At 38.2% G+C, this 20,180-nt stretch overlaps 1 protein-coding gene across 1 annotated transcript in view; it reads right to left on the bottom strand.

Moving 5' to 3' along the window:
- LOC128657435 (vomeronasal type-2 receptor 1-like) overlaps window positions 1–20,180 on the bottom strand; it is a 216,234-nt gene that overhangs the window by 25,211 nt on the left and 170,843 nt on the right. Inside the window, exon 4 of the mRNA XM_053711787.1 lies at window positions 13,331–13,561. Coding sequence (XP_053567762.1) covers window positions 13,331–13,561 — 231 coding nt within the window. The remainder of the gene's footprint in view (window positions 1–13,330; window positions 13,562–20,180) is intronic.

The following is a 20,180-nucleotide window of genomic DNA, read 5'->3' as shown; positions in this document are numbered from 1 at the left end:
TCATCATGGTTTCGTCTTGCAACCTACGGCATGCATTGTACCAGTTACAACTGCAGCTGCCTTTTGGTTTGAGGCCCTAGAAGAGTCTTAAGACTGAGACTCCTTTAGAGATATATTAGATAGAATTAAGGCTCTCAAGCTGGCTAATTCTTTTATCACAGATGCCGCCTTTCAAATTGCTAAATTGGCAGCTAAGAATGCTGGATTTGCCATTTTGGTGCGTAGAGTGCTATGGTTAAAGTCTTGGTCTGCTGATGTATCATCTAAATCAAAGCTTTTGGCTATTCCTTTCAAGGGTAAGACCCTATTCGGGCCTGACTTGAATGAAATCATTTCTGATATCACTGGAGGTAAGGGTCATCCTACCTCAGGATAAGGCGGTTAAATTGAGGGGTACACAGAATAATTTTCGTTCCTTTTGGAATATTAAAGGAGTACCCTCTTCTTCTTCTTCCTCTTCTCCACAAAGCAGGAAGGGAATTTTGCTCAGCCAAGTCCGCCTGGAGACCCAACCAAGCTTGGAACAAGGGTAAACAAAACAAGAAGCCCGTTGCTACTACCAAGTCAGCATGAAGGGACGCCCCCGATCCGGGACCGGATCTAGTAGGGGGAAGACTTTCTCTCTTTGTCCAGGCTTGGGAAAGAGATGTTCAGGACTCCTGGGCACTAGATATCGTGACCACGGGTATCAACTGGAATTCAAAAGTTGTCTCCCAAGAGGGAGGTTTCTTCTTTCACGATTGTCTGTAAACCAGATAAAAAGAGAGGCGTTCTTACATTGTGTAAAAGACCTCTCTACTTTGGGAGTAATTGTCCTGTCCAAGACTAGAGCAGGGACGGGGGTTTTATCAAATCTTTTTGTGGTTCCCAAAATAGAGGGAACGTTCAGACCCATTTTAGATCTCAGAGTCTAAACAGGTTTAGGGGTTAATAGATTAATTTAGTTTTTGGTAATGCGGGGGGCTGGCGGTTAGGGGTTAATAGCTTTATTTAGTGGGTAGTGATGTGGGAGGCCAGAGGTTTAGGGGTTAATAACTTTATTTAGTAGCAGCGATGTCGGGGAGCGGCGGAATAGGGGTTAATATATTTATTTAGTGTGGGCAATGGGGGTTAATAGGTAGTTTATGGGTGTTAGTGTACTTTGTAACAATTTAGTTATGAGTTTTATGTAAAGTTTTGTTGCGTAAAACTTATAAACTACGCTCTCAGATGGCGGTACGGAACTTGTCGTTATAGGGTGTAATGCAAACTTTTTAGCCTCACTGCAAAACAAGTAATGGCAGCACTATGGAATCCCATGAAAAAAAAGTAATTTTTTTTGAGTGCGGGACTGACGTTGCATATAGGCTAAAAGACTTGAGGTACAGTTATACGTCAAAACTCGTAATGGCTGCGTTGCTGTTTTAAACACTGAAATGGCAATTTTTTCAGCGTTAAAATATGAACGCAAAACTTGTAATCTAGTGTGTGTTTGGTGTTTTATTTGGTCATTTATAGTACTCAAAATTACCAATAGGGAAAAACTATTACTATTTTTCTCAATTGATTAATACTTTTTTGCGGTTTTTATTTTTCATTTTTAGTTGTAACTGTTTTTTAATAAAAGTTATATTTTAGATTTTGCCTATCTCTGCTTCATGTAGTTAGCTGATATTCCATTTGGGATACAGAGGGCTATTAATAGTCAGTAGTTCCTGTGTCATTTGTAAATGTACTGTTAATACACAGCAGCCTAGCCCTAAAATATTATCCTATTAGACCTTTATTTTATAGGAATTCCCAAATTCATTAATGTAGTGCCATTGTAATCATTCTTGATAAATTTGCACACACAAAGAAGTCTTCCCCCTTTAGAAATGCTCTAGTGGAGTTGTAGGAATCATTATCCAAAAAGACTTGTGGACTAGGACTTCCCATCTGTTTGTGGCAGTGGATGGTACAGAGATTTAAGTTGTGGAGAACCATTACCCTGGCATGGTCACTGTGTCCTGCAAGGAAAAACTATAAAAGAGTTACTCAAAAATTATTTGGAAGAAATTCATGAAAAATTAACTTTTGTTATGTTGGTGATTGTTTTTTGCATGTGTCTAACAGTTAAATGAGCATCAGATGTTTAAACTTTTCACTAAGATTAGAACATTTGGCTGGCATGAATAGAGGGGTGACGTTTTGCTGGCAATGTAATTTGTTTAACAATAAATATAATGTAAAACTGAAATTAAATATGTTTTCTGTTTTTTTTTTTTCCACAGCTAATGTATTATTTGAGAAATGCAAAATTCTCCCTGTTTAATAATGATTCAATTAATTTTGATGATTCAGGGGATGTCAAAGGATATTATGACATCTTAAACTGGCGTATATTACCAATGAGACAATTGGCTTTACTAATAGGATATTTCAAATCTACTGATATGGAAGTGGTACAGAAATCAAAATTATGAACTCTTCAATATTCTGGAACACCGCCAATGGATTGGTAATTCTGGCATGCATTTTTATTTTAATTATAATTTGTATTACTCTTAAGCATACCCCCCAACTGTCCCGATTTTCACGGGATAGCTCGTCCCGCATTGCCCCATGCATTTAAAAAAGAAAAAAATTATCTTATTGGGCACATACTCAGAAGCAGCTGGCTTTTCTCTCCAGGGTTATATAGATTCCTTGTGGAAAAGTAATAGTGTGTGGGTTAAGCAGTAGTAGGCAGGCTGTATACCCTCTGACCTCAGGTAATGGTGATGGTGACCTCTAACCCTGGTAGTGATGACGTCTAACCCCTGGTGATAATACTGGCATGCCTTCAGTTTATATGATGAGCAGTGCTAACACCAGGGTAACGAACAGTGGCAGCTATACAATGAGTTACAGATACCCATATATGATGTAGTGTGTGTCTATCTGTATCTATAAGTGTGTATGTGTGTGTATCTGCATGTATAAGTGTAAGCTGTGTAGTGTGTGTGTGTATCTGTATGTATAAGTGTGTGTGTGTGTATCGGCATGTATAAGTGTAAGCTATGTAGTGTGTGTGTCTGCATGTATAAATGTAAGCTATGAAGTGTGTATATCTGCATGTATAGTGTATACTATGTAGTGTGTGTGGATCTGCATGTGTAAGTGTATACTATGTAGTGTGTGTGTATCTGTATGTATAAGTGTATGTTATTTAGTGTGTGTGTATCTGCCTCTATAAGTGTATGATATGTAGTGTGTGTGTGTGTCTGCATGTGTAAGCTATGTTAGTGTGTGTGTGTCTGTTTATATAGATTCCTTGTGGAAAAGTAATAGTGTGTGGGTTAAGCAGTAGTAGGCAGGCTGTATACCCTCTGACCTCAGGTAATGGTGATGGTGACCTCTAACCCTGGTAGTGATGACGTCTAACCCCTGGTGATAATACTGGCATGCCTTCAGTTTTATATGATGAGCAGTGCTAACACCAGGGTAACGAACAGTGGCAGCCTATACAATGAGTTACAGATACCCATATATGATGTAGTGTGTGTCTATCTGTATCTATAAGTGTGTATGTGTGTGTATCTGCATGTATAAGTGTAAGCTGTGTAGTGTGTGTGTGTATCTGTATGTATAAGTGTGTGTGTATCTGCATGTATAAGTGTATGCTATGTAGTGTGTGTGTCTGCATGTATAAATGTAAGCTATGAAGTGTGTGTATCTGCATGTATACGTGTATACTATGTAGTGTGTGTGGATCTGCATGTGTAAGTGTATACTATGTAGTGTGTGTGTATCTGTATGTATAAGTGTTGTTATTTAGTGTGTGTGTATCTGCCTCTATAAGTGTATGATATGTAGTGTGTGTGTGTGTCTGCATGTGTAAGCTATGTAGTGTGTGTGTGTCTGTTTGTATAAGTGTATGCTATTTAGTGTGTTACTGTGCATTTTTGCTACCTTTAAAGGCCAGAAACTAGAATATTAATGAGGAAAGCAGAGAGCAGTTTTAAAGAATCTATTATTAAATTTCCAATTAAGATAAAAATATTTAGCACTGTCTCTGCAAAGGCTAATTAAATACAGAGCTCACATAGCTATACCAGTGGTTTGAGCTTGTGTTTGATTTGCTGCCTATGAGTATTAAAAGACATGACTTTATTTAGAATTTTATTTATATTACTTTGGTCTTATGATTTTTTTAAGCCCCGCCTCCGCTCCTGCCCACCACATTTCCCATTTTTGCCACGGGGGGGGGGGGGGGGGGTTCCCTCTTTTGAATTTTGAAATGTTGGGAGGTATGCTTTAAGCACTATATATATATATTCATTGTCAAAATATATATGTGTGTGATGTATAGGTGATGTATAGTATTTGGGTTTACCTGTGTTGTGTTTCTGCAGTGTCGTGTGTGACAACATCAGAGGAGTCCTTGATAATCTTACTTGCAGGTGTTGGTGTTTCTGTACTGTCATGAATGATGTCATCAGAGGCATCGATAATGTCATGCCACGAGTAGGAGCAGTTTAATTTTTTCTCTATTTAACAATTCTGATTAACAAGTCTGATATAACTACATATATGATCTAGAAAAAGTACTACCTGAACAGTACTCACTATGGCATTAATGCCATCAAGGAGGTTTTAATTTCCTTGGTGAAAATAGCAAACTGATCTATGGGCCTCCCAATGAGCCTTAGATATAAACACACACACTATAAATATATATATATATATAATATATATATATATATTCAAATGTGGAATAGAGGGCACTCACAGGTCTTTGTTGAATTAAAGTGATATTTTTATTAACAATGTAGCATCACAAAAGTCGACGTTTCAGCTCGTGCAATGAGCCTTTCTCAAGACAATCTTGTTACCACTTCAGTGTTTGAAACGCTGAAGTGGTAACAAGATTGTCTTGAGAAAGGCTGAAATCCTATTGGCTGTTCATATCAGTCAATAGGATGAAAGCTACTGAAATTCTATTGGCTGATTTGATAAGCCAGTAGGATTTCAGTAGCTCTCATCCTATTGGCCGATTTGAATTTCCCAAATCACGCCATTTTTAAAAGTCTCCCTTGCATTGAAGATTAAGTATACGGCGGCAACCATATGAAGAGGATGCTCAGCGCCAGATGTCTTCAGGATGGACCCGCTCTGCTCTGCCGGGATGACAATAGAAGATGCCACCTAAATGAAGATAGAAGACGCCGCCGGGATGGATGAAGACCTCACCGCCTGGTTGAAGACTTCTTGCTGCCTGGATGTCCGGACTTCAGAAACTGTAAGTGGATCGTCGGGGGTTAGTGTTAGGTTTTTTAAAACTTTTTTTGGGTGGGTTTTTTTTTTAGATTAGGGTTTGGGCATTCTTAAAAGAGCTAAATGCCCTTTTCAGGGCAAGAAGGCCTAGATTTAGAGATTTGTCGGTAACGACCCGCGTAGCTAACGCTGGCTTTTTTCTGGCCGCACCTTTTAAATCCTCTGGTATTGAGAGTTCACAGAATGGCTGCGTTAGGCTCCAAAAAGGGAGCGTACAGGCATATTTAACGCCACTGCAACTCTCGATACAAGAGTTGCTTACGGACGCGGCCAGCTTCAAAAACGTGCTCGTGCACGATTCCCCCATAGAAAACAATGGGGCTGTTTGAGCTGGAAAAAAAACCTAACACCTGCAAAAAAGCCGCGTTCAGCTCCTAACGCAGCCCCATTGTTTGCTATGGGGAAACACTTCCTACGTCTGCACCTAACACTCTAACATGTACCCCGAGTCTAAACACCCCTAACCTTATACTTATTAACCCCTATTCTGCCGCCCCCGCTATCGCTGACACCTGCATATTATTATTAACCCCTAATCTGCCGCTCTGTAAACCGCCGCTACTTACATTATCCCTATGTACCCCTAATCTGCTGCCCTAACACCGCCGACCCCTATATTATATTATTAACCCCTAAGATGCCCCCACAACGTCGCCTCCACCTGCCTACACTTATTAACCCCTAATCTGCCGAGCGGACCGCACCGCTATTATAATAAAGTTATTAACCCCTAATCCGCCTCACTAACCCTATAATAAATAGTATTAACCCCTAATCTGCCCTCCCTAACATCGCCGACACCTAACTTCAAACATTAACCCCTAATCTGCCGACTGGAGCTCACCGCTATTCTAATAAATGTATTAACCCCTAAAGCTAAGTCTAACCCTAACACCACCCTAAGTTAAATATAATTTAAATCTAACGAAATTAATTAACTCTTATTAAATAAATTATTCCTATTTAAAGCTAAATACTTACCTGTAAAATAAATCCTAATATAGCTACAATATAAATTATAATTATATTATAGCTATTTTAGGATTTATATTTATTTTACAGGTAACTTTGTATTTATTTTAGCCAGGTACAATAGCTATTAAATAGTTAAGAACTGTTTAATAGCTAAAATAGTTAAAATAATTACAAATTTACCTGTAAATAAATCCTAACCTAAGTTACAATTAAACCTAACACTACACTATCAATAAATAAATTAAATAAAATACCTACAATTACCTACAATTAAACCTAACACTACACTATCAATAAATGAATTAAATACAATATCTACAAATAAATACAATTAAATAAACTAACTAAAGTACAAAAAATAAAAAAGAACTAAGTTACAAAAAATAAAAAAATATTTACAAACATTAGAAAAATATTACAACAATTTTAAACTAATTACACCTACTCTAAGCCCCCTAATAAAATAACAAAGCCCCCCAAAATAAAAAAAATGCCCTACCCTATTCTAAATTACAAAAGTTCAAAGCTCTTTTACCTTACCAGCCCTGAACAGGGCCCTTTGCCAATCAGAATCAAGTTCAATCCGATTGGCTGATCCGATCAGCCAATCAGATTGAGCTCGCATTCTATTGGCTGTTCCGAACTTGATTCTGATTGGCTGATTCCATCAGCCAATCAGAATTTTCCTACCTTAATTCGACTGGCTGATAGAATCCTATCAGCCAATCGGAATTCGAGGGACGCCATCTTGGATGACGTCCCTTAAAGGAACCGTCATTCTTCAGTTGGACATCGTCAGAAGAAGATGGGTCCGCGCTGGAGGTCTTCACGATGGAGCCGGTCCTCATCGGATGAAGATAGAAGATGCCGCTTGGAAGAAGATGGTTGCCGGTCCGGATCTACTCTTCTTCCCGGATAGGATGAAGACTTTGGACCCTCTTCTGGACTTCTTCAGCCGTCGGATGATGGATGTCTAGCCCCCACTTGGGATAGGTTTATTTAAGGGGGGTTTGGGTTAGATTAGGGTATGTGGGTGGTGGGTTGTAATGTTGGCGGGGGGTATTGTATGTGTTTTTTTACAGGCAAAAGAGCTGAATTTCTTGGGGCATGCCCCGCAAAGGGCCCTGTTCAGGGCTGGTAAGGTAAAAGCTTTGAACTTTTGTAATTTAGAATAGGGTAGGGCATTTTTTTATTTTGGGGGGCTTTGTTATTTTATTAGGGGGCTTAGAGTAGGTGTAATTAGTTTAAAATTGTTGTAATATTTTTCTAATGTTTGTAAATATTTTTTTATTTTTGTAACTTAGTTCTTTTTATTTTTTGTACTTTAGTTAGTTTATTTAATTGTATTTATTTGTAGATATTGTATTTAATTCATTTATTGATAGTGTAGTGTTAGGTTTAATTGTAGGTAATTGTAGGTATTTTATTTAATTTATTTATTGATAGTGTAGTGTTAGGTTTAATTGTAACTTAGGTTAGGATTTATTTTACAGGTAAATTTGTAATTATTTTAACTATTTTAGCTATTAAATAGTTCTTAACTATTTAATAGCTATTGTACCTGGTTAAAATAAATACAAAGTTACCTGTAAAATAAATATAAATCCTAAAATAGCTATAATATAATTATAATTTATATTATAGCTATTTTAGGATTTATATTTATTTTACAGGTAACTTTGTATTTATTTTAACCAGGTACAATAGCTATTAAATAGTTAAGAACTATTTAATAGCTAAAATAGTTAAAATAATTACAAATTTACCTGTAAAATAAATCCTAACCTAAGTTACAATTAAACCTAACACTACACTATCAATAAATAAATTAAATAAAATACCTACAATTACCTACAATTAAACCTAACACTACACTATCAATAAATTAATTAAATACAATATCTACAAATAAATACAATTAAATAAACTAACTAAAGTACAAAAAATAAAAAGAACTAAGTTACAAAAAATAAAAAATATTTACAAACATTAGAAAAATATTACAAACAATTTTAAACTAATTACACCTACTCTAGCCCCCTAATAAAATAACAAAGCCCCCCAAAATAAAAAATGCCCTACCCTATTCTAAATTACAAAAGTCAAAGCTTTTAAACCTTACCAGGCCCTGAACAGGGCCCTTTGCGGGGCATGCCCCAAGAAATTCAGCTCTTTGCCTGTAAAAAAAACACATACAATACCCCCCGCCAACATTACAAACCCACCACCCACATACCCCTAATCTAACCCAAAACCCCCCTTAAATAAACCTATCCCAAGTGGGGGCTAGACATCCATCATCCGACGGGCTGAAGAAGTCCAGAAGAGGGTCCAAAGTCTTCATCCTATCCGGGAAGAAGAGTAGATCCGACCGGCAACCATCTTCTTCCAAGCGGACATCTGCTATCTTCATCCGATGAGGACCGGCTCCATCGTGAAGACCTCCAGCGCGGACCCCATCTTCTTCTGACGATGTCCAACTGAAGAATGACGGTTCCTTTAAGGGAGCTCATCCAAGATGGCGTCCCTCGAATTCCGATTGGCTGATAGGATTCTATCAGCCAGTCGGAATTAAGGTAGGAAAATTCTGATTGGCTGATGGAATCAGCCAATCAGAATCAAGTTCGGAACAGCCAATAGAATGCTGAGCTCAATCTGATTGGCTGATCGGATCAGCCAATCGATTGAACTTGATTCTGATTGGCAAAGGGCCCAGTTCAGGGCTGGTAAGGTAAAAGAGCTTTGAACTTTTGTAATTTAGAATAGGTAGGGCATTTTTTTTATTTTGGGGGGGCTTTGTTATTTTATTAGGGGGCTTAGAGTAGGTGTAATTAGTTTTAAAATTGTTGTAATATTTTTCTAATGTTTGTAAATATTTTTTTATTTTTTGTAACTTAGTTCTTTTTTATTTTTTGTACTTTAGTTAGTTTATTTAATTGTATTTATTTGTAGATATTGTATTTAATCATTTATTGATAGTGTAGTGTTAGGTTTAATTGTAGGTAATTGTAGGTATTTTATTTAATTTATTTATTTGATAGTGTAGTGTTAGGTTTAATTGTAACTTAGGTTAGGATTTATTTTACAGGTAAATTTGTAATTATTTTAACTATTTTAGCTATTAAACAGTTCTTAACTATTTAATAGCTATTGTACCTGGCTAAAATAAATACAAAGTTACCTGTAAAATAAATATAAATCCTAAATAGCTATAATATAATTATAATTTATATTGTAGCTATATTAGGATTTATTTTACAGGTAAGTATTTAGCTTTAAATAGGAATAATTTATTTAATAAGAGTTAATTAATTTCGTTAGATTTAAATATATTTAACTTAGGGTGGTGTTAGGGTTAGACTTAGCTTTAGGGGGTTAATACATTTATTAGAATAGCGGTGAGCTCCAGTCGGCAGATTAGGGGTTAATGTTTGAAGTTAGGTGTCGGCGATGTAGGGAGGGCAGATTAGGGGGTTAAGTACTATTTATTATAGGGTTAGTGAGGCGGATTAGGGGTTAATAACTTTATTATAATAGCGGTGCGGTCCGCTCGGCAGATTAGGGGTTAATAAGTGTAGGCAGGTGGAGGCGACGTTTGTGGGGGGCATATTAGGGGTTAATAAATATAATATAGGGGTCGGCGGGTGTTAGGGGCAGCAGATTAGGGGTACATAGGGATAATGTAAGTAGCGGCGGTTTACAGAGCGGCAGATTAGGGGTTAATAATAATATGCAGGTGTCAGCGATAGCGGGGGCGGGCAGAATAGGGGTTAATAAGTATATAGGTTAGGGGTGTTTAGACTCGGGGTACATGTTAGAGTGTTAGGTGCAGACGTAGGAAGTGTTTCCCCATAGCAAACAATGGGGCTGCGTTAGTAGGCTGAACGCGGCTTTTTTGCAGGTGTTAGGTTTTTTTTCCAGCTCAAAACAGCCCCATTGTTTTCTATGGGGGAATCGTGCACGAGCACGTTTTTGAAGCTGGCCGCGTCCGTAAGCAACTCTTGTATCGAGAGTTGCAGTGGCGTTAAATATGCTGTACGCTCCTTTTTGGAGCCTAACGCAGCCATTCTGTGAACTCTCAATACCAGAGGGATTTAAAAGGTGCGGCCAGAAAAAAAGCCAGCGGTTAGCTACGCGGGGTCGTTACCGACAAATCTCTAAATCTAGGCCTTCTTGCCCTGAAAAGGGCATTTAGCTCTTTTAAAGAATGCCAAACCCTAATCTAAAAAAAAAAAACCCACCAAAAAAAGTTTTAAAAAACCTAACACTAACCCCCGACGATCCACTTACAGTTTCTGAAGTCCGGACATCCAGGGCAGCAAGAAGTCTTCAACCAGGCGGTGAGGTCTTCATCCATCCCGGGCGGCGTCTTCTATCTTCATTTAGGTGGCATCTTCTATTGTCATCCCGCAGAGCAGAGCGGGTCTCATCCTGAAGACATCTGGCGCTGAGCATCCTCTTCATATGGTTTGCCGCCGTATACTTATCTTCAATGCAAGGGAGACTTTTAAAAATGGCGTGATTTGGGAAATTCAAATCGGGCCAATAGGATGAGAGCTACTGAAATCCTACTGGCTTATCAAATCAGCCAATAGAATTTCAGTAGCTTTCATCCTATTGACTGATATGAACAGCCAATTAGGATTTCAGCCTTTCTCAAGACAATCTTGTTACCACTTCAGCGTTTCAAACACTGAAGTGGTAACAAGATTGTCTTGAGAAAGGCTCATTGCACGAGCTGAACGTCGACTTTTGTGATGCTACATTGTTAATAAAAAATATTCACTTTAATTCAACAAAGACCTGTGAGTGCCCTCTATTCCAACATTTGAATATATATATATATATATATATATATATATATATTTATAGTGTGTGTGTTTATATCTAAGGCTCATTGGGAGGCCCATAGATCAGTTTGCTATTTTCACCAAGGAAATTAAAACCTCCTTGATGGCATTAATGCATAGTGATACTGTTCAGGTATTGTACTTTTTTCTAGATCATATATGTAGTTTATATCAGACTTGTTAATCAGAATTGTTAAATAGAGAAAAATTAAACTGCTCCTACTCGTGGCATGACATTATCGATGCCTCTGATGACATCATTCATGACAGTACAGAAACACCAACCCCTGCAAGTAATGATTATCAAGGACTCCTCTGATGTTGTCACACACCGACACTGCAGAAACACAACACAGGTAAACCCAAATACTATACATCACCTATACATCACACACATATATGTTTTGACAATGAATATATATATATAAGTGCTTAAAGCATACCTCCCAACATTTCAAAATTCAATAGAGGGAACCCCCCCCCCCCCCCCCCCCGTGGCAAAAATGGGAAATGTGTGGGCAGGAGCGGAGGCGGGGGCTTAAAAAAATCATAAGACCAAAGTAATATAAATAAAATTCTAAATAAAGTCATGTCCTTTTAATACTCATAGGCAGCAAATCAAACACAAGCTCAAACCACTGGTATAGCTATGTGAGCTCTGTAATTAATTAGCCTTTGCAGAGACAGTGCTAAATATTTTTATCTTAATTGGAAATTTAATAATAGATTCTTTAAAACTGCTCTCATGCTTCCTCATTAATATTCTAGTTTCTGGCCTTTAAAGGTAGCAAAAATGCACAGTAACACACTAAATAGCATACACTTATACAAACAGACACCACACACACTACATAGCTTACACATGCAGACACACACACTACACTACATATCATACACTTATAGAGGCAGATACACACACACTAAATAACATACACTTATACATACAGATACACACACACTACATAGTATACACTTACACATGCAGATCCACACACACTACATAGTATACACGTATACATGCAGATACACACACTTCATAGCTTACATTTATACAGGCAGGACACACACACTACATAGCATACACTTATACATGCAGATACACACACACTTATACATACAGATACACACACACACTACACAGCTTACACTTATACATGCAGATACACACACATACACACTTATAGATACAGATAGACACACACTACATCATATATGGGTATCTGTAACTCATTGTATAGGCTGCCACTGTTCGTTACCCTGGTGTTAGCACTGCTCATCATATAAAACTGAAGGCATGCCAGTATTATCACCAGGGGTTTAGACGTCATCACTACCAGGGGTTAGAGGTCACCATCACCATTACCTGAGGTCAGAGGGTATACAGCCTGCCTACTACTGCTTAACCCACACACTATTACTTTTCCACAAGGAATCTATATAAACAGACACACACACACTACATAGCTTACACATGCAGACACACACACACACATACATATCATACACTTATAGAGGCAGATACACACACACTAAATAACATACACTTATACATACAGATACACACACACTACATAGTATAACACTTACACATGCAGATCCACAACACTACATAGTATACACGTATACATGCAGATACACACACTTCATAGCTTACATTTATACATGCAGACACACACACTACATAGCATACACTTATACATGCAGATACACACACACTTATACATACAGATACACACACCACACTACACAGCTTACACTTATACATGCAGATACACACACATACACACTTATAGATACAGATAGACACACACTACATCATATATGGGTATCTGTAACTCATTGTATAGGCTGCCACTGTTCGTTACCCTGGTGTTAGCACTGCTCATCATATAAAACTGAAGGCATGCCAGGTATTATCACCAGGGGTTTAGACGTCATCACTACCAGGGGTTAGAGGTCACCATCACCATTACCTGAGGTCAGAGGGTATACAGCCTTGCCTACTACTGCTTAACCCACACACTATTACTTTTCCACAAGGAATCTATATAACCCTGGAGAGAAAAGCCAGCTGCTTCTGAGTATGTGCCCAATAAGATAATTTTTTTCTTTTTTAAATGCATGGGGCAATGCGGGACGAGCTATCCCGTGAAAATCGGGACAGTTGGGGGGTATGCTTAAAGAGTAATACAAATTATAATTAAAATAAAAATGCATGCCAGAATTACCAATCCATTGGCGGTGTTCCAGAATATTGAAGAGTTCATAATTTTGATTTCTGTACCACTTCCAATATCAGTAGATTTGAAATATCCTATATTAGTAAAGCCAATTGTCTCATTGGTAATATACTGCCAGTTTAAGATGTCATAATATCCTTTGACATCCCCTGAATCATCAAAATTAATTGAATCATTATTAAACAGGGAGAATTTTGCATTTCTCAAATAATACATTAGCTGTGGAAAAAAAAAACAGAAAACATATTTAATTTCAGTTTTACATTATATTCTATTGTTAAACAAATTACATTGCCAGCAAAACGTCACCCCTCTATTCATGCCAGCCAAATGTTCTAATCTTAGTGGGAAAAGTTTAAACATCTGATGCTCATTAAACTGTTAGACACATGCAAAAACAATCACCAACATAACAAAAGTTAATTTTTCATGAATTTCTTCCCAAATAATTTTTGTGAGTAACTCTCTTTTATAGTTTTTCCTTGCAGGACACAGTGACCATGCCAGGTAATGGTTCTCCACAACTTAAATCTCTGTACCATCCACTGCCACAAACAGATGGGAAGTCCCTAGTCACAAGTCTTTATTGGATAATGATTCCTACAACTCCACTAGAGCATTTCTAAAGGGGAAGACTCTTTGTGTGTGCAAATTTATCAAGAATGATGTACAATGGCACTACATTAATGAATTTGGGAATTCCCTATAAAATAAAGGTCTAATAGGATAGATATTTTAGGGCTAGGCTGCTGTGTATTAACAGTACATTTACAAATGACACAGGAACTACTGGACTATTAATAGCACCTCTGTATCCCAAATGGAATATCAGCTAACTACATGAAGCAGAGATAGGCAAAATCTAAAATATAACTTTTATTAAAAACAGTTACAACTAAAAATGAAAAATAAAAACCGCAAAAAATGTATTAATCAATTGAGAAAAAATAGTAATAGTTTTTCCCTATTGGTAATTTGAGTACTATAAATGACCAAATAAAACACCAAACACACACCTAGATTACAAGTTTTGCGTTCATATTTAACGCTGAAAAAATTGCCATTTCAGTGGTTAAAACAGCAACGCAGCCATTACGAGTTTTGACGGTATAACTGTACCTCAAGTCTTTTAGCCTATATGCAACGTCAGTCCCGCACTCAAAAAAATTACTTTTTTTTCATGGATTCCCATAGTGCTGCCATTACTTGTTTTGCAGTGAGGCTAAAAAGTTTGCATTACACCTATAACGACAAGTTCCGTACCGCCATCTGAGAGCAGTAGTTATGAGTTTTACGCAACAAAACTGTTACATAAAACTCATAACTAAAGTGTTACAAAGTACACTAACACCCATAAACTACCTATTAACCCCAACATTGCCCACACTATAATGAATCTATTAACCCCTATTCCGCCGCTCCCCGACATCGCCGCTACTAAATAAAGTTATTAACCCCTAAACCTCTGGCCTCCCACATCACTACCACTAAATAAAAGCTATTAACCCCTAAACCGCCAGCCCCCCGCATTACCAAAAACTAAATTAATCTATTAACCCCTAAACCTGTTTAGACTCTTGAGATCTAAAATGGGTCTGAACGTTCCCTCTATTTTGGGAACCACAAAAAGATTTGAGTAAAACCCCCGTCCCTGCTCTAGTCTTGGGACAGGACAAATTACTCCCAAAGTAGAGAGGTCTTTTACACAATGTAAGAACGCCTCTCTTTTTATCTGGTTTACAGACAATCGTGAAAGAAGAAACCTCCCTCTTGGGAGACAACTTTTGAATTCCAGTTGATACCCGTGGGTCACGATATCTAGTGCCCAGGAGTCCTGAACATCTCTTTCCCAAGCCTGGACAAAGAGAGAAAGTCTTCCCCCTACTAGATCCGGTCCCGGATCGGGGGGCGTCCCTTCATGCTGACTTGGTAGTAGCAACGGGCTTCTTGTTTTGTTTACCCTTGTTCCAAGCTTGGTTGGGTCTCCAGGCGGACTTGGCTTGAGCAAAATTCCCTTCCTGCTTTGTGGAGGAAGAGGAAGAAGAAAGAAGAGGGTACTCCTTTAATATTCCAAAAGGAACGAAAATTATTCTGTGTACCCCTCAATTTAACCGCCTTATCCTGAGGTAGGGGATGGACCCTTACCTCCAGTGGATATCAGAAAATGATTTCATTCAAGTCAGGCCCGAATAGGGTCCTTACCCTTGAAAGGAATAGCCAAAAGCTTTGATTTAGATGATACATCAGCAGACCAAGACTTTAACCATAGCACTCTACGCACCAAAATGGCAAATCCAGCATTCTTAGCTGCCAATTTAGCAATTTGAAAGGCGGCATCTGTGATAAAAGAATTAGCCAGCTTGAGAGCCTTAATTCTATCTAATATATCTTCTAAAGGAGTCTCAGTCTTAAGAGACTCTTCTAGGGCCTCAAACCAAAAGGCAGCTGCAGTTGTAACTGGTACAATGCATGCCGTAGGTTGCAAGACGAAACCATGATGAATAAACATTTTCTTTAGGAGACCCTCCAATTTCTTATCCATAGGGTCTTTGAAAGCGCAGTTGTCCTCAATAGGAATAGTGGTACGCTTAGCCAGGGTAGATATAGCTCCTTCCACCTTAGGGACTGTTTGCCAGGAGTCCCGGACAGTGTCAGAAATAGGATACATCGTTTTTGAAATTAGGAGAGGGAGCGAACGGGGATACCCGGTCTGTCCCATTCCCTCTTAATAATATCCGAATTCTCTTAGGAACTGGAAAAACGTCAGTGTAAGCAGGTACCTCTAAGTATTTGTCCATCTTACACAACTTCTCTGGTGGTACCACAATAGGATCACAGTCACCCAGAGTCGCTAAAAACCTCCCTAAGTAAAAGACGAAGGTATTCAAGCTTAAATTTAAAGGACATGACATCCAAGTCTGTCTGAGGCAAAGCACTTCCCGATTCGGAAAGTTCCCCCTCAGATAGAAGTTCCCTAACCCCCAATTCAGATCCCTGAGAGGGTACATCGGAAATAGCTAACAACGCATCAGAGTGATCCGCAATCACTTTGTCCTCTGTTCTACTGCATTTACCCTGTAACACTGGCAACTTAGATAACACCTCTGTAAGGGTAGTTGACATAACTGCAGCCATATCCTGCAAAGTAAATTAATTAGACGCGGTTGAAGAACCAGGCGTCGCTTGGGTGGGCGTTAGAGGTTGTGACGCTTGGGGAGAAACTGGCGGTACACCCTGTTTCCCCTTCAGCTTGAGAATCATCTTTACACACATTTTCTTTACATAAAATTTGTGCTTTGCATTATAAGGCCCTCTCAGTACACCAGGGACAAAAAGTCAGAGGGGGTCCACAGTGGCATCTAAACACATAGAACAATGAGTTTCCTCCTCACTGTCCGACATGTTAAAACAGACTAGCAGTACTGATAATAGTCGTACCTTGCTAAATATTGAGTCTTGATTATACTAAAAAAGCGAAAAAAAATTAACACCAAAAAAAATTGTACTGCGCCTTTAAAATTTTAAAAGCGCAACTATTTTACTGAAACCTGCAAAAACGCTTTTTAGCATGAAAAAACTGTTTTAAAAAAAAAAAAAAACCATAGCCTACAATAAACTACCAATAGCCCTTAAAAGGGCCTTTTGTATGGCAATGCCCTAAAGAAATCAGCTCTTTTCCAGTAAAAAAATACAAAGACCCCCCAACAGTAAAACCCACCACCCAACCAACCCCCCAGAATAAAAAACCTAACTCTAAAAAAAAAAAAAAATCTACCCATTGCCCTGAAAAGGGCATTTGTATGGGCATTGCCCTTTAAAAGGGCATTCAGCTCTTTTTCAAATAGCCCAAACCCTAATCTAAAAAAAAACCCACCCAAAAAAAAACCTAAAACTACCCCCTCTTTAGGTACTCACAGTTGCTGAAGTCTGGCTTGAACGATCTTCATCCCAGCGGCTCCATCTTCATCCAGGCGGATCTATCCAGTGGCTCCATCTTTATCCAGGTGGATCCATCTTCATCCATCGCGGGAAGAAAGAAAATAGTATAGGGGGCGCCCTTACTGTGAGAGTAATTATATGATCACCAAACCACTAAACATATAAACATAAGTTAGTGGTAAACAAGTCTGTAATATATACAGCCAGAGTGTTACAGGTGGAGAAAATATATAAAACAAGAATATATATAAAAATGATACAGTGTATAAAACTTAACATACAATGAATATTGATAGATGTTAGCATAAATCCACACTAGTATAAGACCGTAAACTATATGTGAATATAGTAAAAATGTGTATTCAAGCTAGATAATGTTATACAAGAAAAGTCTCTTTAGAAGATGATGGTGTCATCAGAGGCAGCAATCTGTAAAGGACCAAGGCCAGGATCCAGTATCAGTGATCTAAAGACAATATAAGAAGACAGATGCGCCACATGGCCCAATATTGTTTGGTACAGAGAAACAATTGTTATGTGTGTCAGATACACTCACATGTGATGAAGCACCTCTAGTAGTGCAAATGGAGCGGTCTGGGGTCAATACCAGTCACCTAAAAGACTGGCCTCCCAAAGATGTTTGGGAATCTGTGAATAGTGGTATATAACACAGGGCTCATATATGTCCTAGTACTGTTTGACTCAAGCAGGATGAAATTAAGTACAAGTAGCCCTCAGTTTACACCGGGTTAGGTTCCAGAAGGAATGGTTGTAAATCGAAACCGTTGTAAATTGGAACCCAGTTTATAATGTAAGTCAATGGGAAGTGAGGGAGTTATGTTCCAGGCCCCTCTAAAAATTGGGATAAGTAACACCTAATACATTATTTTTAAAGCTTTGAAATGAAGACTTTAAACGCTAAACAGCATTATAAACCAAACAAGATAATCACACAACAAAGAATATATAATTAAACTAAGTTAAATGAACAAAAACATTTGCTAAACAGCATTATAAACCTAATAAAATAATCACACAACACAGACTTTACTTTTTTTTCCTGCAAACAGTTCTTTCTGTGCATCTCCAATCTGGACTGATTTATAGACAGGAAGAGCTTGTTCCTTTGCAATCTGCTCGATAGCTCAGGTCTGGTTAAACTGATTAATTTAAGCTTGCTTGGCTTGCATATCTGCAACACAAGCGGACAGCTACACCTACTGGCTATTTTAATCAATGCACTGCTTCTCAATGCTTTTCAATAGCAGTCACATGACTGAAAAAAAGGTTGTTATTCTGAAACGGTGCAAATTGAACCGTTGTAAACCGAGGGCCACCTGTATTTAAAATGCACTCACATTTTTTGAAGCATCTCCTTTGATGCTGTAGGAGCAGGCTGGGATTAATATAGCCACCCAACAGACTTAATCACAGGTAGTCGGGGAACTCCAGAAGTCCCAGCGAAGAAAATTGGTAACCAAATGTGATGTTTCCAAAAAATATATTGTGACAGCAAGTGATAAAAGTAATCAACTCACTTTATTAAAACTGTTAAAACAAGTAGCAATGCGTTTCTCAGCCACCAGTGGCTGTTTCATAAGGCTTAGTAGGTAACAAACACTTGCTATATATGCCATACAAACAAATTAGGTTAATTGGCAACTCCTGGTGAGAGAGTTGCCTAAAGATAACACTCAGGTAAGTAGTGACCAATCAAAAAGGAGTTACATTTAGTGACATCACCATGTAAACATTGCAATAATGGTTAATCCTATGACAGATAGTAATATTTAGACATTGTATTCACAGGTGTAAAGATTCAGCATTCATATATGCTAACAATATATATAACTAACAATTAAAAAATTGAGAAACATTTGAAAAAGTAAAATTATGCTTACCTGATAAATTAATTTCTTCTACGATATGACGAGTCCACGTATTTCATCTTTACTTGTGGGATATTAAACTCCTGCTAACAGGAAGTGGCAAAAAGCACCACAGCAGAGCTGTATATATAGCCCCTCCCTTCCCTCCACCCCCAGTCATTCGACCAAAGTTAGAAAGAGAAAGGAGAAGCCAAAGGTTCAGAGGTGACTGAAGTATATAAAAAATAAAATATAATCTAAATCTGTCTTAAAAATGACAGGGTGGGCCGTGGACTCGTCATATCGTAGAAGAAATTAATTTATCAGGTAAGCATACATTTACTTTTCTTCTACAAGATATTACGAGTCCACGGATTTCATCCTTACTTGTGGGATACAATACCAAAGCTACAGGACACGGATGAAAGGAGGGACAAGACAGGAACCTAAGCGGAAGGCACCACTGCTTGAAGAACCTTTCTCCCAAAACTAGCCTCAGAAGAAGCAAAAGTATCAAATTTGTAAAATTTGGAAAAAGTGTGAAGAGACGACCAAGTTGCAGCCTTGCAAATCTGTTCAACAGAAGCATCGTTTTTAAATGCCCATGAGGAAGCCACAGCCCTAGTGGAATGAGCTGTAATTCTTTAAGGAGGCTGCTGTCCAGCAGTCTCATATGCCAGACGGAGAAACTTGTTTAGACTCTTGAGATCTAAAATGGGTCTGAACGTTCCCTCTATTTTGGGAACCACAAAAAGATTTGAGTAAAACCCCCGTCCTGCTCTAGTCTTGGGACAGGACAAATTACTCCCAAAGTAGAGAGGTCTTTTACACAATGTAAGAACGCCTCTCTTTTTATCTGGTTTACAGACAATCGTGAAAGAAGAAACCTCCCTCTTGGGAGACAACTTTTGAATTCCAGTTGATACCCGTGGGTCACGATATCTAGTGCCCAGGAGTCCTGAACATCTCTTTCCCAAGCCTGGACAAAGAGAGAAAGTCTTCCCCCTACTAGATCCGGTCCCGGATCGGGG

Source organism: Bombina bombina, chromosome 4, assembly GCF_027579735.1.
Source record: "Bombina bombina isolate aBomBom1 chromosome 4, aBomBom1.pri, whole genome shotgun sequence".
Taxonomy (NCBI): Eukaryota; Metazoa; Chordata; class Amphibia; order Anura; family Bombinatoridae; genus Bombina; species Bombina bombina.
This window is presented reverse-complemented; position numbering and strand designations above follow the sequence as displayed.